This window comes from Amblyomma americanum, chromosome 1, assembly GCF_052857255.1.
Source record: "Amblyomma americanum isolate KBUSLIRL-KWMA chromosome 1, ASM5285725v1, whole genome shotgun sequence".
Classification (NCBI taxonomy): domain Eukaryota; kingdom Metazoa; phylum Arthropoda; class Arachnida; order Ixodida; family Ixodidae; genus Amblyomma; species Amblyomma americanum.
Genome location: NC_135497.1, coordinates 12,872,506 through 12,900,179, shown reverse-complemented (window position 1 = coordinate 12,900,179; position 27,674 = coordinate 12,872,506). Strand labels below are relative to the sequence as shown.

Below are 27,674 nucleotides of genomic sequence, written 5' to 3'. Positions count from 1 at the left end.
ATCATAGTTTTTGTCAACGTGAGCATAGGTTAAAAGATATGTCAATACAGTGACAATGTGGGGAGCTGAGATTGGATTGAGAATCGTCGGCAGATATTTTCGGAAGTCACTCTAGCTGCTCTAAAGCGTATGCATCAAAGCCAGCAAGCATGACGCTGTGGTGTGTCTGACAAACCTGCACAAGCACAGTCGCAGTATTTCATGAGCATGGTCGTGGTTCCCGCATTGCCCACCGTCGCTATGAACGGTCCTGCGCGCTGTTACTGAAGAGGTTGTTGCTAACTGTACAAATTGCTGACTGCACTCGTTGGCGTCGGCCGCTCGTAAAAATGGCGTCTGTGATTTGTAAAAGTCTCAGAGGCCACGGTGAACAGAGAGCAGAAAGACCAACGGCACTCTGAGAATGTATTGCACGTTCGGCTGAGGTGCAAGTGGACGTGCCACTCGTGTAGTATTTGACGTCACTTTCTAAGCACCGGCACGGAGGCAGTGCGGCTCAGCCGAAGACACCGACAGAAAGCGACCATCGCAAGCTTCTCCTGGAACTCACTGCACACAAGTTCACGAAGTCACTGTTCACCAACTATGCCGCCAGCGCTACCGACAGGAATGCTGTTGTCAAGTTTCTTGACCGCAAGCCTATTTCCCGCAAAGTGCTTAAATTGTAGGTGACTTAATAAGCATACGCCAAGCTCAAATGATTTGCTTTTATGTTGTCGTTGAACCTGCCCCGAGTTTACCACTAAGCAAAATTACGTGCGACTCGCATTATGCTGCGTAAGCGACATTCCAGGACGAGGTAAATCTGTCAAAATAAAATATTTTCTGAGGGCGTCTTGTTACGTTACTTGTGAACGCCAACTACATTGACTGCAACAACTGCGATACGTGCAAAAAACTAATATTTCATTGCAAGTGGCCACAACACAACGACTTCGCTCAAATACAATTGAACAGTCGCGCCGCGCTTGTCGAGCAGCTTAAAGCCCCTAGATAGCTTTTTTTAGAAAAGCTCATGAAGGGACTTTAGAGCGGCTAGAGCGGCGCCGCCGTTGCCCGCTACTGGCTTCTACCGCCGCGGCACCTCACCACCCTGACCAAGCTGCCACATTGGCGCATGTAGGGAAGTAGCTAGCGCCATCTCTTAACAACCGTCCGCAACTGAGGGCACAGCAGCTACAATGGGTGAGCGAGTGACGCCGCAGGCATCTTTCTAGAGGAGGCAATGATTAGGTCTAAGAAGCAGGCACCGTAGTCCGGCGCTGCCAAATGCGCCCTTGCTCGCATTGACGGACAAGAAGCAGCTGACCTCGGTTTGGTTATTCTGGAATGCTAGACCAGAGCATGTGTCTGTAGACTTTTCTGGAGAACGTGCTGACCGTAAAGCCACCCAAACCGAAATGTCTGCCGTCGCTAATTCAGTGTCGTTGCTCGCCGGCAAGTTTCGAGGTTGTCTCGTCGGCTCTCTCCTCGGAGACTGCTTGGGAGCGCCTTTCGAAGGCGACTTTCCAGTTTCGAAGTCTGTGCTCACGTCCTATATCTCGAAGCTCCTCGATGAATCAGCGAAAGGTGAACCGCATTTTGCTGGAACTTGAGGCCACAGTACTACTGTAGTGTGTTTTAGCAGTAATCCAGTGCAACGTTCTGTTTAATTTGGCGCTTAATGCGCAGTGCGGTGGCTTGTGTTGGCGGCGTGTTTGAACGCTTTTTGGAATGTGTAGCGCTCGGAAGGTTTATGGCGAGCGTAAATTTGTGGTGTGAGTGTGTCATGTACTACGCAGCTGCTTTTACTGCAGTAGTTTCGGACGGATGAGCGCGAATAAAAAAAAATGCACTTGCTTCAGGGCTGCTCCCTTTTCGTCCCTACACCGATGACACCGCAATGACCAAGTGCTTGGCTGCGTCCCTCATCGAAAAGAAGGGTTTCCATGCCGGAGACCTCGCGAAAAGGTAATGCCTTGCTCTTTCCAATGTGGCGCAGATTGAATGAATTTCTCCTGTTGTAGGTTCACCACCGAGTACTTTGAGCAGCCCAAGCGGGGCTATGGACCCAATGTGGTTGACGTGTTCCACGCCTTGAAGAAAAACAACTTTGAGGACCCTTTTGGACCTGCAAAGGACCAGTTTCAAGGCACTGGCTCATACGGAAATGGTGGAGCAATGAGGGTGGCGCCTGTTGCCCTTTTTTGGCACAGAAACTTGGCTGAAATGGTTTCTGTAAGTGAAGTTCGGGGATATCTCTTGCTTCCGAAGAAAGTGGTGACACTCAGTGCTGAGATGCCACGGCTGTTGCAACTTGTAATTGTGCATGGCCCTTTTTGCAGTTAAGGCCTTTTCAAATACAGTCGTGCCTCGTTAATACGACCGCCATTAATATGGAATTCTCAAACTAGACAATTATTCTGTGGACCAAACATTTTATTGTGTATTTTTGCCTCGTTAATATGGAAACTCACTGTTCGGACAATTGGACAGGGTGAAAGTGCACACCAGCCATTGGAGCCCATGTATTTTTGCTATGCTACTGTGGACAGCAATGAGAACACAGTCTCGACGTCCCTAAAGTAAAGTATTGAGGTTGTTGTAAGCTGCTGGTGGGATTAGCCTTGAGATTATTCTGTCGGTTGTTCCTGTAGCCGCCGCGGTGGCTCAGTGGTTATGGCGCTCGGCTGTCGGCCCGAAAGACGCGGGTTCGATCCCGGCCGCGGCGGTTGAATTTCGATGGAGGCAAAATTCTAGAGGCCCGTGTGCTGTGCGATGTCAGTGCACATTAAAGAACCCCATGGGGTCAAAATTTCCGGAGCCCTTCACTACGGCATCTCTCATAGCCTGAGTCGCTTTGGGACGTTAAACCCCTATAAACCAAACCAGTTGTTCCTGTATCTGATCATCCTTCTCCTGTATTTAGAGAGCTGGACACCAGCGAAAGGCAGTGAGAGAGTGCAGATGCCCGAATGATGGCCTTTTGTGTGTAGTTTCATGCTTTGCAGTGCCATGGTGCCCGGTTGACACGCCTTACCTTTTGCCATATTGCATGTGCGATTGTGAATAAATTCTCTCTGCAGGTTGCGCTATGTTGAAGGCTGGCAGCTGTCAGCCAGCTGAGTGCAGTGTACTAGCAGTTTGTGGTATGTGAACAGTCGTAGTAGGAAACAAGGGTTCATGCCATGAGACATCACGTCTTGTAGACCACTAGGTGCTTGAATCTGCACCACCTTATTTTAGATACAGTGGCGATCAGGATAGTACAAACCCAGAAATACTGGACAAGCATATTTTTTGCAACAGGAAGTTGTTTGAGAGTGCAATTTTTTCGCATACTATAGATTGCACCATTACAATCAATATATCCGCAGATCCTTCCTCGAGACTCCAAGTTTTCTGCTTTTTAATGTCAAAAAACGCACCCCATTGGGTTTCTATGGCAGTTTTAACTATTGTTTAAAAGCACAAGACGAAATTTAAAAGTGTCATCATTGTGGTCGTAACAGTGTCCTCCGCAGTTGCCTCGCAATTAAAAGTTATGTCCACGAAAGCTGGACTCGCATTAGGGACTTCCAAGAGTTTTCCCCTTCATGACACACCACTATGCAAAGAAGCTGACATGAATGCCATAGTTTGTGTTTTTTTCTGAATAAGTTATTTTTCTCTGCATTTCGTCACAATTCATTATTGCGGACAAGTAGCTTTATGGAGATCCTTGCTTGAGAACCAAAGTGTCCATATTAACGAGGCACGACTGTACATGTCGGGGCTACACATGCGTCTCACGTATGCTCTAAGTGTCTTTGCGTTTGTGATTTTCAAGTTTTTGCAGTTATGCAAATTTTATATTTTAGTCCCAGATGTTTTCCACTGTCTGCAATTGCGGAAATATGTTGCATTATGGATGAAGTGTTCACATGCAATTGTTCTCACTTTGCACTTTTCGAAACCCACAGAAGTTTGCCTTCCCGTCTTGTATTAGTGCATTATTTCTTGTCACAGAACTTGTTTTGCAGTGGTGTGGAAAATGACAAGAACGCTTTGTTTTCCTATGAGCCTATTGTGAGCACACCCTTTTATCTAGGAACCAAACTTATAAAAACCTACACATTACTCTTTGCTATCTTTAGTTTGAATTAAGCTCTCCATAGAGGTGGAAAACTAGCCAACTAAAGCTTTTCCAAGTTGTCAGATTGAATGTGTACATTCATTTGCCATTCAGTCAGCTTCAATGCAAAATTTGACACGATAGGTAGACTAGATAATAAAATGAGCAGTTTATTTCCTATCAGTTTTTACATTCACAAAAGAGGAAAAAAATAAACATAAACACTTCACTTTTCTCATTCCCTGCTTAGTGGGCAGTGGCATTTGTTTGTGCAGGATCATGCAACATGGGCAATTACAATACAAACATTGCTTGAGAGAGTCCAAAGAAAGAAAAAACAGACATGTTTGCTGCAACCATGTGTGAAGACAATAAAGCAAAATGCTACATTTAGGTCTTTTGTGCGAAAACAAAGCTGGTGGCAGGGAACTCGAAGTGAATCGGGCCAGCGGAGTTGATTCAGGTTGATTAGGTCCTAAAACTTCATCATACAGGTTGGGGGTCAACGTGGAGTTAGTTACATGTTTGTTGTTAGTAAAATTTGACTGTTCGGCTTTTCGTGGCTCTATTGATGTTCGTATGGTGGCAAAACATGGATATTCGATAGTTTTTCATGGCCGTTCATAATGTGGATAGAATTGGGACTCCATGATATGATGGTAGCCTTGACATACAGAAAGTGACCGGCGTCATTGCAATTTTCTTGTGAGAATAGCCCATGGAATTTATTTTTTTTACTTTTCTAGCTTTTAAAAATCTCATTTTCAGTGGCATTGGAAAGCGTTGATCGATAAGGTGGGGCAGTTCTGATAAAGTTTTAGTTGGGAGTAGCAGTGATCAATAAATGGAAGTGCTGGCCAACATTTTGACCAAGTGCTTGCCGGCACTTGTACAAGGTGTTATCACAGGAACCACATCAACATCTACAGCACAAAACACACAAACTGCTTCTGTATTTGCTGCGTTGACTATTGCCTGTTCTGCCATCAGTTGGTCAGGCAGCATTGCTGTGAAGCTGGCTAACATTTCTGAAAAGAGTCCATTGCAGAATAGTGACTTCACTTGAGTTGATGACATCATCGAATTTGTTTATATCTCGTAATTGATGGGTTACCATTTGGCGACCAGAATTTGGCCTTGGTGTGAGTAATGTCCAGTGGCCAGCAGCATTGTAAGTAAGGGTTATTCAAACAATCCTGGTGAAAGTAATGCATAAACAGTATTAAACTATATTTTAGGCTTGAGTTTCATGACACTAACAACCTAAAATGGTGTAAGTTGAATATATGATTTCAAACATGCACAGGAGTACATTGTGTGCCTGCTTGAACTATGCATACAAATGCTTTTTTGTGTGCCTTCTTGATAGGTCATGGACAATGTAAAGAATCCTTTTTTCAACAACAGCTTTAGTCTGTTGCAGCTTGTGTCCGCAGTGAAGCTCTGCCCACATTCATCACTGCACTGAGCTTCTTTGTGATAAGGAAATTGTTTATCATTCAAGTTGTTCTTGTAATATATATAAAAAGTAATCACTGGACGAGATTATAAGCACAAGAATTTTCATGCTTCTGACTTGTTCACTACAGTCGGACATTAAGATGCCGATTTTGTTTGCTGCGCTTGGTTAGTGTAGAGCTAGTGTTCAAGTTTCGAGAGTACCACAATCTTCCTCTCCCTGCTGCCAGATTCGGATGCTTCACGGCTGACCCTGACCGACATTCCCAGCAGTGCAGTTTCATCTGTGGTTCCTTGCGTATCCACGTGTGAAATGACAAAAACTGCTGCATAGGTGTCACAGCTAACTTCACAGGTTACTTGGATGGACACTCAGAATTAACAGGAAATAATACTTCTTGTGACTCAGTGCGATGTCAGTGCACGTTAAAGAACCCCAGGTGGTCGAAATTTCCGGAGCCCTTCACTATGGCGTCTCTCATAGCCTGAGTCACTTTGGGACGTTAAACCCCCATTAACTAAACTAAACTTCTTGTGACTCGCTAAGAAGCAACATCTTGCGCATGTATATGGGTCCTAGATTAAAGCCCAGAGAGTTTGGAAGCCCGTCGCTTTACTGAAAGACCCTGCAAATTACGGTGTTTTCTGTTTTGGCAACATAGGGCTGCGAAAGCCATGTTTCTACAAAGCTCGGTGGCACGGGGGACAAGGAATGCGGTACTCTGAAAATTTGTCCAGTGACTTGAGGTTAGCGGGGTAATGCAGCAGCCTACTATACTTTCTGTAGGCTTGTGAGAGTTGCAGTTGCTGATATTAGGCTTAATAATTTAAATAATGAAAAGGCAGGATATTGTATAAGCCTCAGAATGCTACTTCATATGCTTTTGAAGTTGTATAAATTATGCTGTTGTAACAGTGCATATTTTCTTGAATAATACGATTTTTACATGGCCACTTTCAAGGGCTATTGAGGGCTATGCAACTCGAAGGAATTGACCATTTGCGGAAAAGCGAGCGCCGCCTGTCGTGCAAACAGAGAAGCTCCGCCGGTACCTTTGGTTGGAAAGGGGCTCTCGAGCAAGCATGCACAAGGCAGCGTTCAGCAGCTCACGTGCGCTTGTTTTGTTGTTTTAGTGTCGTTTATTGGCCGGAAACGTGTGTCAGCTAACGAAAGAGTATGATGGAAGAGGAGAACGTCCCATTTCCGTTTTTAGAAACAGGGTGTAGCGGATTATTTTCGCGTTGTAGCCTGAAAAACGACCATGTGTGGCAATACCTGCACTCTGCTACCTCAACGGAGCGCCGAATGACCAAGTGAAAATGTGCGTGAATGTGCGCCTATGTGCGGGCGAGTGTGACAGTATAATCGGATGCACTTTTCTAATGCACACCGACGTTTACGTTTGCGCTTCCTTGATAGGGCCGGAGTTTCTGCTAACTTAACACAACACCTTTTGCCTCAGGGCACACTTAGCTGATTATTAAAGGACCCGTTGTACTATCTCAATCCCGGCTCGTGCTGATACGGCAGAGCGTTGCTTTGCGTGCTCACGGGCCGCGGGAGCGTTAGAATGCGCAGATATATGCGAGGCTGCGCTCGGCCGTGCTCCCGCTGTTCAGGAAGCACATTGTAGCATTAATGGTGAATGTTCATACTAGTATATATCATTCGGTTTTCCTGCGTCGGTGGCAAAACTCTTCTAGAACGACCGAGCAGTGTGTACTCTGCAGTAAGCGCGAAATAAAGCAGCAACACCCGTTTCGAAACGTGCTGGATGTGCGCATTACTGGCCCCATCAACGGGTTCGTCTTTTGCGCCTTGTATGTCGTCGCGGCCTTTATTACGTACAAGTCTCGCTGTTGCAAAACACGTGGTTATCTTAGATAAATCGCGTTGCAGTTACATGTCAGTTATGTGGAAGTTACAGCTCACATCAGTCGTCGCACTACAGCGCAGGAATGCACGGCTGGCTCATGTTTTCCAACCAAAAACCAAACCGCCCAGAGAGGGCGCTGCCTGCGCCTTCACCACGCATGCGCAGAAACTTCTCCGCAAATGGTCAATTGTGCAGTGAGGCGCCACCATTGCTGCCAATAATTTTGCAGGCATGCAAGTGATATGCCCACAAGTTTAACCTGAAAAAGTTAAAATGCTTATTCATTACAGTAGTAATATTGATATCAATTTCCTAGTTTTGAGGAAGCTGATGATCATTTTTGTATTGCTGGCAACAGTGGTATGTGTTCTGCAGTGTTTGTAGTCCGGCCTCTTTTTTTTTTTTTTCAAAATAAGTTGTATATTTAAAATTGTATTTTTCAGAGACGATACTATTATGATTTTACTCCCCAGCGCATTGCTGTGAGCATGCAAAATTGCTCACAGCCACCGCTGAAATGTCCTTGAGCAGAGTTCCACACTGCTCCGTTGACTCAATAGACTATTTGACTCATTGGCCATCGGAGCCGCCCGTGTAGTAGGTAATTGCCCTTTGAGTCGATAGACTATCGTTTCGAGGGCCTTTGAAGTGACCTTGTGACAGGGAGTATAACATATAACCTGAAGGACAGCGAGGTTAGTGAGTACACAGCACCTGGTGGCTTGGTGGTTAGGGCTACTGAGCTGGAGTACCCGGGGTCACACTGTGACCATGTTTCGATGGAGGCGAGACCTGAAAAGTGCCTTTGTGCTAAGCAATGTCAGCCCCCGATGTTTTTAATTAGTCCTCCACTATGGCGTCCCTCATAGCCCATGTGTCGCTTCGGGATGCTAAACCCCACAATTTACAATTGACATTACTTTTTGCCAAAAAGAATATTGCTTTAGGTTGTTATGTTGACAGACCTGACCTGTGTCGCACCTTTCTTCAAAGTTTCTCAGTACCGCATTTTTGCTTTTCCATGAGGTATTGCAAGATTTTCCTGATAGAAACGTAATGATATAATCTGTTCATATCGTAAATCCCACCTTGGGCTTTATAGAAATGTCATAGTTTAAAAGTGGTGCCAGGATACTTATTGGCATATGCCGGAAGTGAGAGGCCATATTCAGTCAAAATTATTTTTTTGCAGTTATTGCACCCGCTCAGTGGCTTTGGTGTTTGGCTGCCGATCTCAAGGTCATGGGTTTGACCCCGGCTGCGGTGGCCGTATTTCAGTGAAGTGCGGTGCATAGTTGGCACCCATTAAAGAGTCCCAGGTGGTTTAAATTACTCTGGAGCGCTCCGCTATGGTGTGCCTCATGCCACTTGCTGCTTTGGGATAAACTCCATGGTTCAAATTTTGACTTGAAATTTTATTGAAAGATCTGCCTGGCATCTATTTTATAGATTTCTAGTTTCCAAAACAGTTTATGGTTTATTCGATCAAATGCCTTAATAGAATCTGCAGATACTTCCAAAACAGTCGCTTTATATCCAAAATTATGTGTATATATTCTTTTTGTCAAAGAAGTGCAAGTTTGATGGGCCGATTTTATCTGAACCAATATATTCAGAGTCTAATTAAATTGCTTCTTGTAAATTTTTCAAGCTGTTTTTAAGGCGAAAGCCCTTAATGGCTCATACTTGCGGCTGTGACCTTCGTCCGGTCTCAGGTCATGCCTGGTCTCAAGTCATGTCACACTGATGACTAAATTAACTCAATAAGAAAAAAAATCCTTGTGCATGGCGGGATTCGAACCACCATCCTTCCGTTCCGCAGCAGAGCGTGCTAACGACTACAATACCTCATGCGAACGCATATGTAGTTCTCCTCTCCAGCATCCTAGGGCGTTTGGAAGGCATCCGTCTGATTGGACGCCTTTCTGTAAACATTCTCCATTGTCCTTACGCTAGTATATGTCTCGCGTAAGGGCGCTGGAGTGAGTTTGCGGAAAGGCGTTGAATCAGACGGATGCCTCCCAAACGCCCTCCAGTGTCCCCAGCATTTAAAATTCACAAACAACTGTGTACTTAATCAACATCTTAACCACACATCAGTGACACAATCAGGAACACCGCGCTAAAGGCTTTCGCCTCACCGCAATTTAGGTCAACAAAGTGCCCCCCTGAATTTCATTATCTAGTCTTGAGGACTCCAGATTTATGATAATAGGCGTGCAATTCTTGAAATAATTCTTTTCCTTTTCGTAGCTAGCTGTCAGTATAACAAAATGAAAAACCACTGTTCCTTGACAAGTTTTATATTGTGGAAGGGTATGCAAATGGTGGCATTTTACCCAGTCGTATTTGAATGTTAGAAGAAAAGATGTTCATAATGTTGGAAAATGTATGTACATACCGTTCATCTTTCGCAGATTAGTTTGAGGAACGTAGGAAATGGGTATGAGTTGATAGCGGTACCTGGTAGCAGTATGAAGGTGAGTGCAAAAAACCACTACACACTGAAAGGCTGACAGGATGACCGCATGTGCTCGTGCTGTTGTCCAGCCTTTCAGTGTGCAATGGTATCTTGTCCAAACCTTCATGCCTTTACAAGGAACTAACCATATGGCGCAACAAAAAATCTTGCTACTGATAACAGTACTGTGGAAAAATGTGGAAGGGTTTGGTTTGCAAATGAATTCATTAAATGCTTCATGGCTGAAAGCTGGGCGTGCATTTGTCACTTGGTTGAGCAAGGCAATTTCCTGCGCATTCTTAGCCATATATATGTAACTTTATCAATGCTTGCAAGTTTGCCAGAATTGTCAGGTGGCTGAATTTTTTTCCGTAACTGATGAGGACGTCATGATGAATATCTAGGGTATTTCCCATAATAGTGGTTTCTAGCTTTATTTCTTTCAGTTGTTTGTACATCGCTTCAACTCCATGAAAAACAAAAAAGATTCGCAGAGCTTGTTCTTTCTGTGGGAGGTCAAGAAGTGGCGGTTGCATGCTGTCTCACCCAGGTGGCCGAGAAGCAAGCGCGGATCACGCACACCCATCGGAACGGCTGCAACGGAGCCGTTCTCCAGTGTTTGGCTGTCTATCGTGCTCTCTTGTCTGATGGCCAGGCTCCATTGAATAAGGCTGCCTTTCTGGAGTTTCTCTTGGAACGTATGGATGCCATTGAGTCTAGGGATGTCAAGTGAGTGTGCTTCTGCTGTTCCCACCACTCAGACAGCTGGCCGACCTAATTGCGGGCGAGTGCTTCAGGCCCTCATATCGGTGGAAATTCTGCATGTCGGTGCAGCACAATGTATTCACAGGTTGTCATGCATGCATGTAGGTTCCTCTGGGCATCTATGCTTAAAGGTAGGAAACAAAGCGCAAAAATGACAAGGACTCAGAAAGAGACACACACAGCGCTAACTTCCAACAATGATTTATTTCCCGAACGGAAGGGTGGTTTTATGTACCGACTCGTCGCAGATGCACCATCACATCATGCACAAGCAAAGCGCATTAGCCAGATATGTGATCTGCTCTGGCAACAATGCAATGGAAGGGCTACTCACACAATCATCTTCCAACAGGGCAATCCATTCAGCTTCAATGATTTCTCGTGTTAAGCGGATTTTGTGCACTTTTAAGACCACACATTTTTTGAGGAGCGGAATGCAATGACAAACACAGCAATGGGCTGACAAACCGTTTCTGCACACGTCCTTTACACGTCACGCCCATGCTCCCGAAGCCTATCATTCAGGCATCTGCCTATGTTTAATTCTTTGCTTGTTTCAGCTTGGGGTTTTGCCATGTGAAATGTGTTGCAAGCACTGTCGGGAAGATTTCACTACTGTAGTTGCATAAGAGAGGCTTCTGCCGCCAAATAGTGTACTGCTGGATTGTGTTTTTGAAAGATAATGCGAAAGAAACTAACTAGTGCTGAGCACTAAGCCACAGTCATTGTTTTAATAAGGGGCTGTTTACTAGATGCTGTTGTCCTTGTGGCTTTTCTTAACCTTCTTATGCATAGATGTTTTAAGCGCACATTGACTGGTCTGGACTTGTGCTGTTTCTTTGGCTATGTTTCTTAGATTGCAGAAATCTCAATAATTAGTCATTGAAAAGCTAAACTATTGCATAAATGGGAACTAGAAAATCAAATTTTGTACTGAAGGACAACTCCGGGGCTGTTTTGACCTCCACGCATTTTACTGAAACTTTCACAGTATACATTTCCCAGATTCTTCTGATACTTTGTGCCAGGCGATATTTTGTTGCAGCGCAAATTAATTAAAAATTTTCCTGTTTTATGGCCTCAGTCGTGGTGATTTCTGTGAAGTCAGAGCTACTTGCCTGCTGGTTTTTTCGCTGATTTTGCTGAAGGGAAAAAATTCAAGCTTGTTCTTTGTCTTCTCAGAGAAATAAATATAACTTAGTTGCCAGCTTGATACAGTCAGATAAGGAGGGAGGCTTTGCATTGCTTCCGATAGATTTGTATCGTAAGAAAGCTCATGATGCTGTTAATTCAGTGTTTGATCGGCACCAACCTTTCTTAGTGCAAAAGGCAAAAGCACAAGCGAAGAAATTGTGTAAGCAGCTGGATCTGTCCAGGCTTTTGCTCGCAATCACGAATTCAGGAAAATATGCACTTGAGATATTTTTCTCAGTCAAGACCCACAAGCCAGAGGCGCCTTTTAGGGTCATCGTCTCCGAACGTGATTCTTGGCAGAAGGAAGTAGGCCTGTTTTTGCAGACTAAGCTGAAGCTGTTGAAACCTGACGACCCATTTATGATCAGAAGCTCAGAACAAGTTGTTGACTACCTGAGAGGGCTTCAGGGTGCAGATGTAGGATTTCTTTCAATAGATATAAAGGACCTTTACTACTCTTTGCCTCATCAACAGCTTTTAGAATGCATTGAAGACTGCATTCATAAATATGGCGCCGTATCGTTTCAAAATGAAGCTGGTATTTCAGTTGATGGTTTTTTGAATTTAGTGTCCCTGTACCTCTCGTCAACCTTTGTTAAGTGGAATGAGGAAGTATATCTGCAAAAAAAGGGAGTGTGTATAGGTTCGTGCATAGCGTCTGCCCTTAGTGACTTGTTTCTTGCGAGCGCAGATAGGAGGATACAGAGTAATCTAGATAGTAAAGTGGTGATAAAAACGTTCCGGTTTGTAGATGATTACTTGGTTGTTCTTCAGAAGAGCAATGGAAGCCTTCTTCAGGTAGCAGAAAGCACTATATCTACCTTCGCGAAGTGTCTTGAGCCACTGTCCATTACTCACGAGCTTCCTGTTGAAGGAATGATCCGTTTCCTTGATTTAAAATTAGTTTCTGTGAGTCGGGTTTGCTGGATGTATGAGCCTAGAGGGAATAACGCTCTCTTACCGTTTACCTCCGCACATACGAAGTTAGTCAAGAGAGGAGTAGTAAAAACATGCCTGTCCAATGCAGTCAATAAGTCGTGCACCTGCCTAATGACAACAAGTTTCAATAATCAGGTTCATTGCCTTCAGGAAGTGGGTTACCCGAGGTACCTTGTAGTATCAGTAGCAGAAAGCATGCGCAGACAAAAGAAAAACACAACGTTGACAGATAAAGAAGAAGGTACCCGCAAAATTGAAGTAATACCTTATATTCACAGGATTTCCCACGGCCTCAAAAAGATTGGAGAGAAAATTGGTGTAAAGATTTGCATGTCAGCCCCAGAAAAACTGTCTCGCATGTGTAAGAACACATGTCCAGACAAGCAGGATAAGAAGGCCTGCTCTGTAAGGCATCAGAACCCATTTGTAACTTGTGCCGATAGCATTATATACAGGTTGCCACTTTCATGTGGCAAGTTTTATATCGGGCAGACAGGCCGGTGCCTGAACAAGCGACTCAGCGAGCACCACAGAAGTGTTAGAGATCAGGGACCAGGTAATCTGGCTCGTCACTGCCGTAGTCACAAGTGCACGCCTAACTTCAAGGAGTGTTCAGTATTAGGAAAAAATAGCAATAAAAAAACGACGGAAATAATTGAAGCGGCAGAGATGGAAAAAGAGGGACTGGGAAATTGTATCAGTGATCCTTCGGTGTTTTTATCAATGAAAGACTTCGCTTTCTTAGGTGCAAGGCAGAGGGCGAAAGTGTGAAACTTGTGCACTGTTTGGTAGGTTTTTTTTTAATGTTTTTATTGTTTTGGTTTTCTTCTTTCCTTGACACATCATGGCCTTGACAAGATAATCATTGTTAGTTGTTTGTACGTGCGCAATACCTGACCTTTATAAGGCTGTCAGCGCCAAATAAAGACCATTCAGTGGAAGTAAGCGCTTGTGTTGTGTCCTGTGTATTCTGTGCGCTATGAATCCTCATGCTGATTACCCACTAGCCCGAACCCTGACCCTTCTAACTTTAACAGTGATGATGCCAAGGGGAGGCAATTGGAGGCGGTTGCCACCCCTAAAATTTGCCAGGCCCTAGCAAGTATTTGTCAAGCACTGTCTTCAGGCCCTGACAAGAAGGGTGTTTCCTGGTAATGCAGCCCTTAAGTGGGATCAGACTTGGAAAATTATTTTCAAAAATTGGCTGTAGTGTAGTTGTAATAAGAGCTGTGGCTATGAAATTTGCTTGTGATCTTTTGCATGGATGCAGCTTTCATTGGAGCTCAAAATTAGACAAATTTTGACTAGTACTGTTTACTAGGCTTTTTCACTATTGTACCTTATTCTTAAGATCTACTGGATACAGCCTTGAAACTGGGACTAAAGCTATGTGCTGTGAGCAAAAATTAATTTGCTGTATTTAATTAAATCTAGGCCGGTAGTTTTTTTTTTAAAACACCAGATATGAAACTCTTTGGTCAGCTTAGATTCAAGGATTTTGTCGTTCTGTTGATAAATTATGACAATGCATAAATAGGAAAAAAATAGCACGCAGGTATCCGTAACTGACGGTGTTATTATACTGCTGCTTTCAAGCGAAAGTTGTGCTCGCTGCAGTGCAGTCTTCAAACCTACAAGCTAGTCCGGATTTAGGCGTGGACAAAAAGAATGTTTGCCGTTGGAGGGGGCAGTGGCATGAACTTTTTGCTTGTGCCGCAATGAGGAGGGCCACCATCCAGATGTGGAATCAGCATTGGCAGAGTTCTTGAAATACATGCACTTGCTGGCATAGAAGATTGTGCACAGTGATGAGGTCAGCAATGATGAAGATGAGTAAGGGAGCAGGTTTGTGGAAACAAATGCCGTTTGCATGGCACCCCTGTTGTCGTTATAAATTTTTCGCCTGCTTACATTTGAAAAGTTTTCTTTTTTAATTTGGCCTTCAACTGTCAGCTAGACGACCGGCCGACTCTCCGTGGATGGCGTCGCCAGTTCTCCCCTTTTGCAGCCCCCCCCCCCCCCCCCCCCCCCCCTTCCCTTCAAGAACTGCTGAAGGCAAGCTGAGGAGGGGGAAATTACTCTCTAACACCTTGCACTGGGCATCAACAGCCGTTTCCGTTTCCGTTGATCCATTGTTGCCAGTCTCGAGTGGGCTGTGCAATCGCGTGCTTTATGCATTGCAGAGCAGCATTTTTCGTCATACTTTTGCCATTTTAATGATTTTTATCCCTTTATCAATGCCGTTCACGGTTGCAGGGTCATTAGGACAGCACTGTGTGATCGTGGGCTGCACAAATAATCAAAAATAATCGGAAGAGGATTGCCGAGAGCATGTTCGAGAACCATGCAGAGACAGTCCCAATGCAGTTGCGACATGTTTCTGCTGCGCAACCTTCCCGCCGACCCGGAATTAAATTGCCAGTAGACTTCTTGCGTAAACGGGAAAGTCTTCACGCCAATTACGAACTCTTGGTTATGTTCTTCAGTATTATGGGGTCACTCTGCGTCCAGCTGGCCGGGGAGGCGAGCTTCCGTGCAAGCTACACGCAGGCGTTATTCAAGTACGCAACACGTTTCCCCAACCCGTGGCGCAGAGTCGCAGCCACGGCAGGTCCGGACGAAATAGGCAATGGCAGGTCACGCTAGGAAGTAGTTTATTATCCTAACGCGAGGTGAAGCACACTGCGGAAGAATGTTCTATCCGTAAAATAGATGTTCAGCAGCTCACCAGGTCATTGATGTCGACTGGCGTTGGTGTTCGGGGGCTGGCGGCCAGCGGAGGGGGTCCCGTGGGGCACTTAGGTCAGGTCCGGCAGCGAGAGTCCCTTCATGCCGCGCGTTCCCCCCTTTTATCTCCTCGGTCATTGCCTCCCTAGCAGCAGATCATTGCCGTCAAGCTTAGGCATGCCACCCTCTCCGCAGAAGGCAGCGCGCTGCCGGGACCTCACGTCAGTGCTGGTGTGGAAATGAGCAGAGTCGCGGGGTGCCTTCTCTCCACATTCCTGGTGGCCAGCGCGCCCGTGTAAGTCACGGTCGCCGCTGGTGCGGGGGACGAGGAGGGGATACCAGTGTATCCCACATCCTCCCTTCCTTAAGAAGCCTCCCGAACACAGAAACAGGGGCAACATTACTTGATCTTCTCCGCCATCCAGGGATCGAGGTTCGATGTTCTTCGGCTTCCGCAAGTGCATCAGTTGACGGCCGCGCCACGCCCCCGCCGATCAGCTGCTTCGCTCCGTAGGCTTGGCCTCCCGCACGATGACGGTCGGCATCTTGCTCCCCGTCTCGGTCTTTCGAGTGCGCGCTGCTGCGCCGTTCCGGTGAATTCGGTTGACCGCCTCCTTGGCGCCGGCTGCGATGTCTTGAAGGTCAGGTCCATGGCTGTGCCCCTGAGGTACTGGTCAGGTGGCCCGACCCGCGCAGGCAGATTCTGTTTCTGCTTAGGGCGCAAATTATAGCAAGACGCGGGGTTCGCCGGCTGATCGCAGCGCTCGTTATCCGACTGCAGCGCGGGTCGGGCTGTGTCCTCTACCCATTCATCTCGCTGCACGTAGCGTTTCAGGTCGCATACATGCACCGGTCCGCCTGTCGGTTTCGACCGCAAGTCCTCGAGCCTGTAAACGAGCGAGGAAAGTTCCGCACGCGGAACGGCCCGATCCATTTCGGCACCAACGAGGCCGCAAGCTGTTTGCTAGCGTCGCTGAGAACGTGCTGGCGTCGAAGCACCAGATCGCCCACTTCGTAGTGAACATCCAGGTGCGAGCGTCGTACCGTGCTTTCTGCTGCGCCCTAGCAGTGTCCAGGTTGCGGCGAGCCTTGCGTAAGGCCTCCGTCATCTTAGCGCGCAGCTGCGTCGCGTACTCAGCTCGTGCTGACGAAGCGACTGGCGTCTTCCTGCTGTCCGATAGAATGCGGTCCATCGGGTTTAGCAGCTCTCTACCCAGATTGAGAGAAGACGGTGCATACCCAGTCGAGCGGTTAATGGTTGAACGCAAAGCAAACGCGATCTCCGGCAGATAGGAGTCCCAATCTTTGTGCCTCTCAGAGTACGCGACAAGGAAGTGCTTAACGTTGCGATTGACTCGTTCCGTGGGGTTCAACTGAGCATGATGGGTGGTCGTTTTCTTGTGCTTAATGCCGAGTGCAGCACACGAATCAACGAACACTTTCGCAGTGAAGTAGGACGCATTGTCCGTTATCAGCTGCTCTGGGAAACCGAACCTGGTGACTACGTCCATCAGCTTCTCCATGATCACTCGTGCCGTCAGCTTTCTAAGGGGGAAAAGTTCAACCCACTTGCTGAAGTGATCCGTGACCACCAGCAAGAACTTGTTCCTACTCGGTGTCATAGGATATGGTCCCATGATGTCACACGCCGCGATTTGCCAGGGAGTCTGGCTGTTAATCGGGTGCATGAGGCCGGGTGGTCGTCCGCTTCGGGGCTTCACACTTTGGCACACATGGCACGAGCGGGCGTTGCGTATTACGTCCCTTTTCATGCCAAGCCAGGTAGCAAAGCAACACAGCTTAGTGTAAGTCTTGGGGCCGCTTGCATGCCCAGTGATGCACGAGTCGTGAAAGTAGCATAACAGTGCTGCTCTCAATACTCGCGGTATTACCACCTTGAACGCCTTGTTTGTGTCGTTCTCTAAGGGGATATACCTCAGCAGGACGCCGTCGGAATCCAGCAGATACGAATTCATCGCGCTCACAGCACTATCAGCTGTTTGCAAGCGCTCCGCACTGACAGCAAAACCAGCTGTCTCCTTGTGTGCGGCGGCCCTGCCGCCCGGCTCCCGGAGCCCATCGAGCAACTTTCGACAAAACTGATCCTTCTGCTGAGCTTCGAGCAGCTCCTTTCTGCTGAACATGATCCCCACGGAACTCGCGTAGTCCACGTGGTTCACGCTCTCGCCCTGGATCAACGGTTGGTCCGCGTTCCTTACATGGGCTACGGCTCGGGTCTGTACCTCACTCTCTCCGGCTGTCGGGCGGTCGGTCGCTTGACCTTCCTCGCACTGGACAGGCGCTCGCGAGAGTGCGTCAGCCACAGCGTTGTTTTTCCCTTTGCAGTAGTGCACGGTGAAGTCGTAACGCTGCAGCAACAAGGACCAACACGCTAGGCGGCCGCTCGGCTCGCTGAGTCGTCTCAGCCATGTGAGCGCCATGTGATACGTCTCGATCACAAAGGCCACCCCATCGACGTAGTAGTCGAACTTACGCAGAGCAAAAACTATCGCGAGACATTCCTTCTCTGTCACCGAGTAGTTTCTCTCTGCTGGCATCAACGAACGGCTCGCGAAAGCTACCGGACGGAGAACGCCTTCATGCTCCTGAAGCAACACTGCTCCTAAGCCCAGGTCGTTTGCGTCGGTTTGAATCACAAACTCCCTGTTTTGGTTGGGTAGCTGCAACTCAGCTTTGTGAGCGAGCACTTTGGTGAGGTTGCGCAGTGCATCCTCTTGCTCGTGACCGCAACTCCAGCGCTCGCCTTTCTTCAAAAGCTTTGTCAAAGGCACCTGCAGCGCTGCGCAATCTGGGATGAACTGGCGATAAAAGTTCGCCATTCCCAGGAAGCGCCTGAGACCGGCTATATCTGTGGGCGACGTAAACTTAAGCAAAGCCTCAAGCTTATCATCGCACGGCAGAATGCGGCCCCTGTCGATCGTGAACCCCAAAAAAGTTATTCGGGTCGCGGCGATCTGTGCCTTCTTCGGGTTCAAAGTGATTCCCGCGGACCTCAGCCTCCCTAGGACGTCCCTCAAGTGGCGCAGGTGTTCCTCGAATGTTTTCGAATATACCATGATGTCGTCTAGGTACGCCAGCGCATGTTGCCACTTCGCATCTCCCAGAACACGGTCCATTGGGCGCTGATAAGTAGCGGGTGCTCCTACCCAGCCAAAAGACATTCTCTTGAACTGGAAAAGGCCTCTGTGACAAGTGAAAGCAGTTTGCTTCTTGTCCCGCTCATTCATTTCAACCTGAAAGTATCCGCGGCTAGCATCGAGCGTTGTGAAGTACTTCGCCCCACCTAGGTTGGACATTAGGGAAGAAATGGTTGGTAGAGGGTACGCGTCTTTCCTCGTAACCTCATTGTATCGTCTTTCTTCGGAACCAAGACTACCGGGAAGCCCCAAGGGCTGTTAGACCTCTCAGCAACGCCAGTGTCGATAAGTTCGCCTAAGGCGCTGTCCAGTGGTTTTCTCTTAGCCAAGCTAATTGGTCTAGGATTGCACTTCCAAGGCAGTGCGTCACCCGTGTCTATTCGGTGCCTGACTAGGGTAGTGAGGCCCGGGTGGTCAGTGAATGTCGCGTTGTACTCGCAGAGGAGCGATGACAACCGTGCCTTCTCCCTCTCCGTCACGCTGTTCACTTCCGACAACAAGGGGTGTGCTGACCCTCCCTGCGCGGCAGAGCAGTTTTCTACTGCGGCAACCTTCTCTCTGCCCTCTCTCTCAGCGGCGATGGTCCGCTCGCCTCCTGGATCTCGGGCTGGCGGGGTGGATTTGTCACGGTCTCCCCCTGCTCGTGCCGCGTTCGGAGTCTGAATGGGCTGCGACGCCGCGGGCACTTTCTCAAAAGGCTTCAAGGCGCCTGACGTGTGCTCCCTGTAGCCTCCGCTGCTGATGTCTATCACAATACCTGTCTTGGCTAGGAAGTCTCGTCCAAGAATTACAGGAACGGATAAACAGGGAAGATGAACGAGGCGTTGTTGCCGCACGCGTCTTTCCCAGCGAACCACTCTCCTAGCTGCACTGCTTGATTGCGCTGCGCCGCTCGCGAGGCGAAAAGTGGTATCGCACTCTCTCAGCCGGATTTTCTTCTCGCGGAGATGTTTTAACACCTCGTCACCGAACAAAGAAGCGCTTGCTCCTGTATCTAGTAACGCGGTGAATTTCTTTCGAGCTATTGTTAGCTCAATGAATGGCGCTGACAGGTCAACAGAACTTCCTACGCGACATGCCAAAGGCGCTAGCAAACCAGGGTTTTCTGTGTACGCCGCGCGGGATCGAAGGTCGATCACCGGCGGCTTTGGCCGTTTCCCGACCGTGTTTGGTCACAAGTGGGAGGGCGGGCACACTCGCGGGCGAAGTGCCCCGGCTGGTCGCACCGGTAGCAACGGTTGCCCGGGCCCCGACGGGCTAGGCGCTGGTCGCCCCGTTCTGGTCGGTCATCTCGAACTCGCGGCGCGGATGGTGGGGGCCGCGTTTTGGCCTCGCGATCTCGCCTCGGTTCGTTCCGCTCTGCGGCAGCGTGTGCTGTTCGCGACGCGTAGCTGAACGGGTCCAAAGCGCGGTCGGACAACTCCCAACCCCTTGGGACATGCTCGTCAGCAAACTACGCTGTTGCTTCAGCTCTAGATGGACTGCGCGCTGAGCTGCCATTCCACGCGCAGCGCGGCTCAAGTGACAGCGATGCGGGTGGGGGCCGCCAATGCGCTCGTGCAGAGAGGATGTCTCCCTGAATGCGCTTCGCCTCAGCTGCCAGCTCATCCAAATCTCTGAACCTGACTCCTCTCAGGTAGTCCGTGAAAGTCGGGTGTGCTTGTCTCGTGACACGCTCAACTTTCTCCGTGTTCATGGCGCGAGGGTCAGCGAGGCGATAAAGTTCGTCCATTGCTCGGATGTACTCTAACAGAGACTCGTCGGGGTGCTGGGTTCGGAGCTCCAGCTCTCTCCTCAAACGCCACTCATAGTTTGCGGGAAGGAATTCGGCGCGGAAGCGTGCGCGAAACTCCTCCATTGTCTTCGCACGGTTGCCGGCTAGTCGGTACCAGCGTGCCGCTTGCTCTGTCAAAGAAACAGGCACAACATGCGCGAGCATTTCGGCGTCTGCGATTCCTGTCACTTGCTGATAATGCAGCAGACGGTTGAGGTACTCGTTTGCTCCCGTAGTGTCGTGGTACCCCGTGTAGGTAGGCAAGTCTATCCTAACACGTGGTGACTGGGCCGGGGCTTGCAAATTGTTTTGCAAAATACCCGCTAGACTCTGCATAACCTGCATTGCATTTTGCAAGAGCACCTCGGATGATTGCGGACTAATGCCCACGGAGTTGGGTGCAGCCGCTGATGGCGTCGAATGATGAGGCTTAGGTGCCTCATTGTTCGTGCCGTGGAGCGGCGAGGTGCCCGATGTGGAGCCCCCCATGCCAGGCCTAAGTCCTACCAATGCGTCAGGGGATGTTCCTCGGCTATTCCGCGTGGAACGCCCAAGATCCACAAACTCAAACCCTTCCAAAGGCGCGTCAAGTAGGGAGCCCTGGTTCTGTGCCGCTGGCTCTGACAGCATGAACAAAGACTGAAAGTCAGGTCTACCGGCTGCCATCCTTTGTTAGGGCGACGGCAGTCGTTCGCTCGAACAAAGGTCACTGCTCAATTGCCTAGTTCGCCCCACGTTCGGGGGTGACAAGATATGGGGTCACTCTCCGTCCAGCTGGCCGGGAAGGCGAGCTTCCGTGCAAGCTACACGCAGGCGTTATTCAAGTATGCAACACGTTTCCCCAACCCGTGGCACAGCCACGGCAGGTCCGGGCGAAATAGGCAATGGCAGGTCACGCTAGGAAATAGTTTATTATCCTAACGCGAGGTAAAGCACACTGCGGAAGAATGTTCTATCCGTAAAATAGATGTTCAGCAGCTCACCAGGTCGTTGACATCGACTGGCGTTGGTGTTCGCGAGCCAGCGGGCAGCGGAGGGGGTCCGGTGGGGCACTTAGGTCAGGTCCGGCAGCGAGAGTCCCTTCCCGCCACATGTTCCCCCCTTTTATCTCCTCGGTCATTGCCTCCCTAGCAGCAAATCGTTGCTGTCAAGCTTAGGCATGCCACCCTTTCCGCAGAGGGCAGCGCGCTGCCGTGACGTCACGTCAGTGCTGGGGTGGAAATGAACAGAGTTGCGGGGTGCTTTCTCTCCACATTCCTGGTGGCCAGCGCGCCCGTGTAAGTCAGGGTCGCCGCTGCCGCGGGGGATGAGGAGGGGATACCAGTGTATCCCACACTATCGACGGCAGATGCCGGGGCTAGCAAAAATCTTTTCCTTTCTTTTTATTATTATTTTAATAAACCATTTACTACTACTACTAAAATGTTCAACCCATTTCGTTGATGGTAAGCGCACAGCACAAAGTCCGGTACAGATGTTGAACCTGGAATACAAGCACACGACAAGTAATTTTTCTAGTTTTATTGCATCACGCATTGTTTAACAAATTGTTTTCCTTACCATGAAATTACTGAGGCCATGTCATAACAACGTTTGTAGATTTACCTCCGGTTTGCATTAAATGTGACCTGCTTATTAGTCATATGATCGTGGTGCCACATCAAGACTTCAATGCATTGTGGGCAAGTTCGCAAATGCGAACTCAATTTGTACGTTCAGTTAGTAACATGGGCACAATATGGGCACTGCAAACTTCTGGCCACTTGAAGCTATCCACCAATTTGATGACTTCCAGCGGATGTGTGTATGATGAGCCATCTGTAAAGAAGTAATTAGAGAAAGAGGATCGTGTACTGAACATAGCAATAACTTTCTAGACAAGACAACACACGCAACATCTCGGCATTAGTGATCAGTCCCACAGTACACTCAAACGTTCGTAACCTGACTTCGGTGCCCAATCCCAATGCTCGTTTCTTGCCAATGTCCTTTAAATAACTTCGATCAGGACGAGATGCAAAAATGCCCTTCAGTGCACATTCAATACCCCAAGATGGACGAGGCAAATCAGCAGTTATTTGGTGTCGCTCTGGCCGCTGCTGCTGACAACGGCTTCCACCGTGCAGCGCTTACAAGAAAACCACCGGTGCAGTATCTCTACCCCCCGCAAGCTTGTCCAGCTAAGCCGTTGCATAACTTGCAAAAGCCGAAAGCTCGGCTGTCAAAAGAGACATGGGCAGTGTTTCGTAAAGTATGCCACTAACGACTATGAAATTCTGCTGTCCTGTGGAAAATCCTTTATTGGACAGACGGGGCGTTGCGTGAATGACAGACTTAGGGAACATGCAAAAGATATTGAAAAGAATGAGGGTGAGAGACTTGTCGAACACTTTAGGGCTTGCACCAGTTGTACACCATGGGTCCGTGATGTGAGGAATCTGGGTAGAGGCAGGCAGCAGATGGCTCGTGAAACTCTGGAAGCCTTATACATCAAAAATGCGGGTTCGAGCTGTGTCAGTGACACTTCAGTTTTTCTTTATGACCTACTCTGATAAGATTGCTGCTGGTTTTCGTGGTGCCTTGTACGCATGCACTTCAGCAGGGAGAACTATACATGTCGACGGCTTTCACCTGATTAAACAGCTGTACTAAGTGCCCGTGTTTTCCTCTTTCTTGTGTGTGTCTTCATTGCACTGAAAATCCTGGTAATATGTCTGAAAACCAACTAGCTCAGCAGTTAACTCTCTTAAAGTACATATTTATTATGCTTGATCTGTAACAAGTTAGACATCTCATGTCAAGGACTAACCAACAGTACAAGATAAAGTAATTTTTCAAGATGAGAAAACAAAGGCATACATAGTAGGAAGCTTAATTCTGTATATGTTTACGGGGATAAAAGGGGCTATAAAATGATTAAGGTTAGTTTGGTATAATAGCTAGAATAGTTTTGCCTGCTGTGACTCCTTTTCTACCATTACTGGCTATAAATGTTTGTCTGGGTTATTCTTGCAGGCCGGTTTCTGATCCAGCTGTGTGCAAGCCATTCACCACCTCACTCCAAAACATGCGGCGCGTACTCTGTGACGATCCTCAAGACTTGTCTGCGGAAGAAATTGCTGCTCTGTTTGGCAATGACGTCTCGGCACACAAGTCAGTCCCAACGGCCATATATGCTTTCCTCCGGTCACAAGAGCCACTGCCGTTCTTTCAGGTACTGAAAGCTGTCTAGCACAGCAATCAATTTCGTTCACTTGTATGTTACTGCTGGAAGTTCGTATTATTTATGGCATTAGCTGTAAATGGGCTTTAGTCCTGGAGTAGCTACAGTGCTAGTTCGTTATGTGCCACTGTCTTATGTAAGGCGGAAATAATCTAAGCGCTGACTAATACAAGAGACTTTTAGTATAGTGTACTCAGACATACGCAAAGGCATAGCGAACGCTATAAAATAGCATCCTTTGTACTGCGCATGCACCAAACACCATTCCAAATCAAGGTTTAACGTACGTGCGCATTCCGTACGCTGTTTTTCGAATTTAGCGTGCATGGTCTTGCTTACTCTAGAAAAAATGGCGTTGTCAAGATGGCGGCACCCATGTTACCCGCTTCGGAGAGAATTCGTCATGTTATTGGGTTTTTAGGCATATTCATTGCCTTTAAATGGTATACGTGATTATCGCTTTGCCTCCCCGTGTAACATTTCTACAGTCCTTAACCCTAACAAGACACCGCTGACTGTGGATTGCCTTGATTTGAATTTTTACGCAAAGGTAGCCTTGCCAAATGTAGTCGTTTTGGTAGCACGCAGAAGGGCCTGAAAGAACTTAACATGATGTTATCAAAAACCCTGCTCGGTTCAGTTGCCTAAAAGTAATTGGGCCCTGGCTCGTCTTAACTGGCCATGGAACTGGCTATCTACGCGATATGACTTAGATAACCTTCGCTAAATGCGGAAAAGCAGGCGGAACCAGATGGCGCCACCGCGGCCTGTGCTATTGTTGCGTTCAGGTTGGCATAGGATAAACTGAAAGTGCTTATGCGATTTCCACTTGAACCTCCCGCTAAATGCTTGCGTATAACGTACATAAGGGCTCATACGCTATTCTAAAACTGTAATCTGCATGCCATGTAATTTAATCCGAGTGCAAAGCATTTAATCTAAGTGCTAGGGTATTTAATCTGGACGCCAACTCGAACAGTGACAGAGCCAACCAGTTTAATCTGAGTGCCAATGCAATTAATACAAGCACCAGCAGATTTAATACTGACGCTGACCAATTTAATCCATATATGAAAAACGAATGTGGCAGAGGACTCCAAAGCACACAGTACACGAATGCCAAGAATAAAGCTATGTTTAGATAATTTTTCAAACCATGCGATGCCTAAGTGCATGCTGCATAGCTTTTGTTAATATTATAACCAACACTGGCTTGATGCAAGTGTTTTAAAATGCCGTTTAAAGCCCGCAGTCTCAGCATTCAAAAAACTGCTCAGGGACTCAGTGCTTACTGGCTCTTTATCATGCCAAGATAACGGAGAAGGGCACAAATGCGCGCATTAAACTGTCTTCAATAAAAGATGCAACTATTTTGTCAGACAATTAAAAAATTGTTAATAAGCCATACCTTTGTTTAGTCCTACGTAGTTTCGTCAGAAAAAAAGGTGCACAGCCAGTGATGGAAAGTTCCAAAGCAGACGGCAAGTTTTTGCCTCAGTTTCCTTGCTGCCGGATTGTTGTCTGGTTTTGCACACTATGCTAGGACAACGGAGGGAGGCACAGACATGTGCACTCATTATTAGAAATCGGTGAACTTTCTCTTGCAATTAATACAGTTGTTTTCTCAGGCATGTAAAAACATTGCCACAAACACACAAGACAAGAGAGTTCCAAAGCAGGCGGCAAGTTTTGCGCCTCCGTTGAGTGTGCCGGATTGTCGGCTGCATTTGCACAGTGGAGTAGAGCTGGACGGGGGTGGTGCGCGCTCGTATACTATACGCAGGCGGTAGTGTACCTTTTTTCATTGATCTCATATGGATATTAACGCGCAGTATTTTCTTCCATTAAAGCCGATGAGCCGTGGTATTACGTCCTAATCGGACACCGAAAACGAGGACCGCCGTTTAAGCTTCCAGGTGCACTAAGAAGAACAGCAAAGTCTCCGAACATGACAGGGCCAGAATTCTCGATGTGTCGAGGCGTGGAGGAGGTGTGAAAAAAAAATGGCAGACACGCTGGGCATCAATTTAAAGGCAGCAAGATCCATTGCAGCGACCGATAGAGAAGTGTTGAAGAAAGGTGGAACTTCGAAGAAATTCGGAAATGAAGTTGTAGCGGCTCTAAAAAATATTGTGGATAACAAACGTGATTTCACGCTGAAGCAAATAAAGCAGGTGGTGGAAGAAGAATTGCCCAGAATTGCCATCAGCACAAGTAGCATTGATCTCCTTCTGGATGTGCATGGCTACTCTATTAAGTTGGTGACTCAGAGGCCGATCGACAGCAGCAGAGATGACGTGAAATGCCCCCGGAAAGCTTATGTACAATGATGGCAGTGTGAAGGACCTCGCTTGTGCAGGTTTTACATTCAAGAGACTAACTATAACATATGGTGGTCGAGGAGCTTCGGTCATGCGGTTAAGGACAGCCTGCGTGTGCAGACAACTGGCACCAAAGGAGCAAACATTATCACCTGCATGTCAGCAAATGGCGTCATATATTGGACGGCTGTCGACAAGGTACACTGGGTCGTGTTCAAAGAATTTTTGAGCGACATATCAACTCGTGTTGAAAGTGAAGAACCTGGTTCGGAAGAGGTTTTTTGACAATGCTCGCTCTCACAGCCATGCGGAGCAGGCAATCCTGGCCAGTCAGATGCACTCGATCAAGCAGCTGCCAGCTGACAGCCTATTTTTTTAACTCTATAGAGGAAGTGTTTTTGAAGTTCAAGTCAGAGGTCAAAGCTTTCCTCAGTGAGCAAAGTGACTTGGCGATCATTACTCCGCCCGGAATGACTAAAAGTGAGCATCGGCGCACTTTGTTGCTCGACACTGCTCGACACTCCATGCAGCAAATACAGCGGGTATAATGCGATGCTTTCAACCGCCATAACTTTTCTTTTATACCAGCAACTTTGTGTGAAGATATCTAAAAAGTGTGAGGTCGCACTTTGAGTCACGTAATTTCCTCCAGAACATAAAATTGCATTGTAAAGACAACCTCTTTTGTGCTTGTATAAGTGTAGATTGTTAGTAACCTTCACTTTGTTCACTTCACCTTCACTTCGTTCACTTTCGCTTGTAAAACTGAAAAAGTGGTAAGTGAAAAAACATTACTCCGATTCTATGACTTGCCCCGCTTGGAAGAACTCTGCATTTCACTACTCCCTCTTGTATTTGCTAGTGGTGCTGAATCGTTATCAGAACTTCCCGCAACATTTTGCCCTGGGGCTAGATTACGTAACTCAAGTAGGAAAATTGTCAAAAACTTGTCACAAAGGTGTCAATAAGCCTCGCTCCTATTGGTCGGTTGTGGCCAGCGGCCATATTGCTTTTTTGCGTCATGAGTGGCTGCTGATGACGTCATGGATATGACAGTAGTGATGACGTTGCACACCTAATTATGCAGGCGGTTATTGACAGTTTTTTGTCACAGTTTTGAGGCTGTCAATTTGACCGTTGAGTTTGTGACAGAAAATGGCGGCGGTGTACGCAGCGATAAGACTCAGGCGGATGCGCTGGCGCGATCAATGGCGAAGGAGGGCGCACGAAGACGCGTTTGACTAGCCGGACGAGCTGTTTCGACGCCTTTTTCGACTGGAGAAACAGACTGTGGAGTGGTTGTGCAACAAACTCGCCGATGAACTGGGAGGTTTGCGTGCAAGTGCGCTGTCGGTGCGGCGGCAGGTGCTGTGTGCACTGCGGTTCTTTGCCACAGGCGGCTTTCAGGCTGCCGTTGGTAGCGAGACGCACGTCAGCATCGCACAACCGACGGTGAGCAAATGCGTGCGGCAGGTATTGGAGGCAATTTGTAAAATTAGTGCGCAGAAGGGGTGGGTTCCGTTATCACCTCTTTGACACATAGCTACATATAAATAAGACACGCTTATAAGCTGGCAAAGCACTTTATTTTTCCCAGCAAATGGCACTTCGTGGTCGTCTTCTGTTTCCCAAGGGGAAAGAAACAAACAACCACTCGTCACATACTGCAACGCCTCACCTTTTG

General features: G+C 47.6%; 1 protein-coding gene across 2 annotated transcripts in view; it reads left to right on the top strand.

The window, feature by feature from the left end:
- Positions 1–1,178: 1,178 nt before the first annotated feature.
- The window catches only part of LOC144110139 (ADP-ribosylhydrolase ARH3-like), a 43,790-nt gene continuing 17,294 nt past the window's right edge, over positions 1,179–27,674 (top strand). Inside the window, exons 1-5 of one of the 2 annotated variants that reach the window (XM_077642970.1) lie at positions 1,179–1,569; positions 1,845–1,950; positions 2,007–2,217; positions 10,440–10,618; positions 23,462–23,660. In XM_077642970.1, coding sequence (XP_077499096.1) covers positions 1,401–1,569; positions 1,845–1,950; positions 2,007–2,217; positions 10,440–10,618; positions 23,462–23,660 — 864 coding nt within the window. In that variant the 5' untranslated portion in view covers positions 1,179–1,400. The remainder of the gene's footprint in view (positions 1,570–1,844; positions 1,951–2,006; positions 2,218–10,439; positions 10,619–23,461; positions 23,661–27,674) is intronic. The other variant, XM_077642980.1, reaches the window with a different exon arrangement.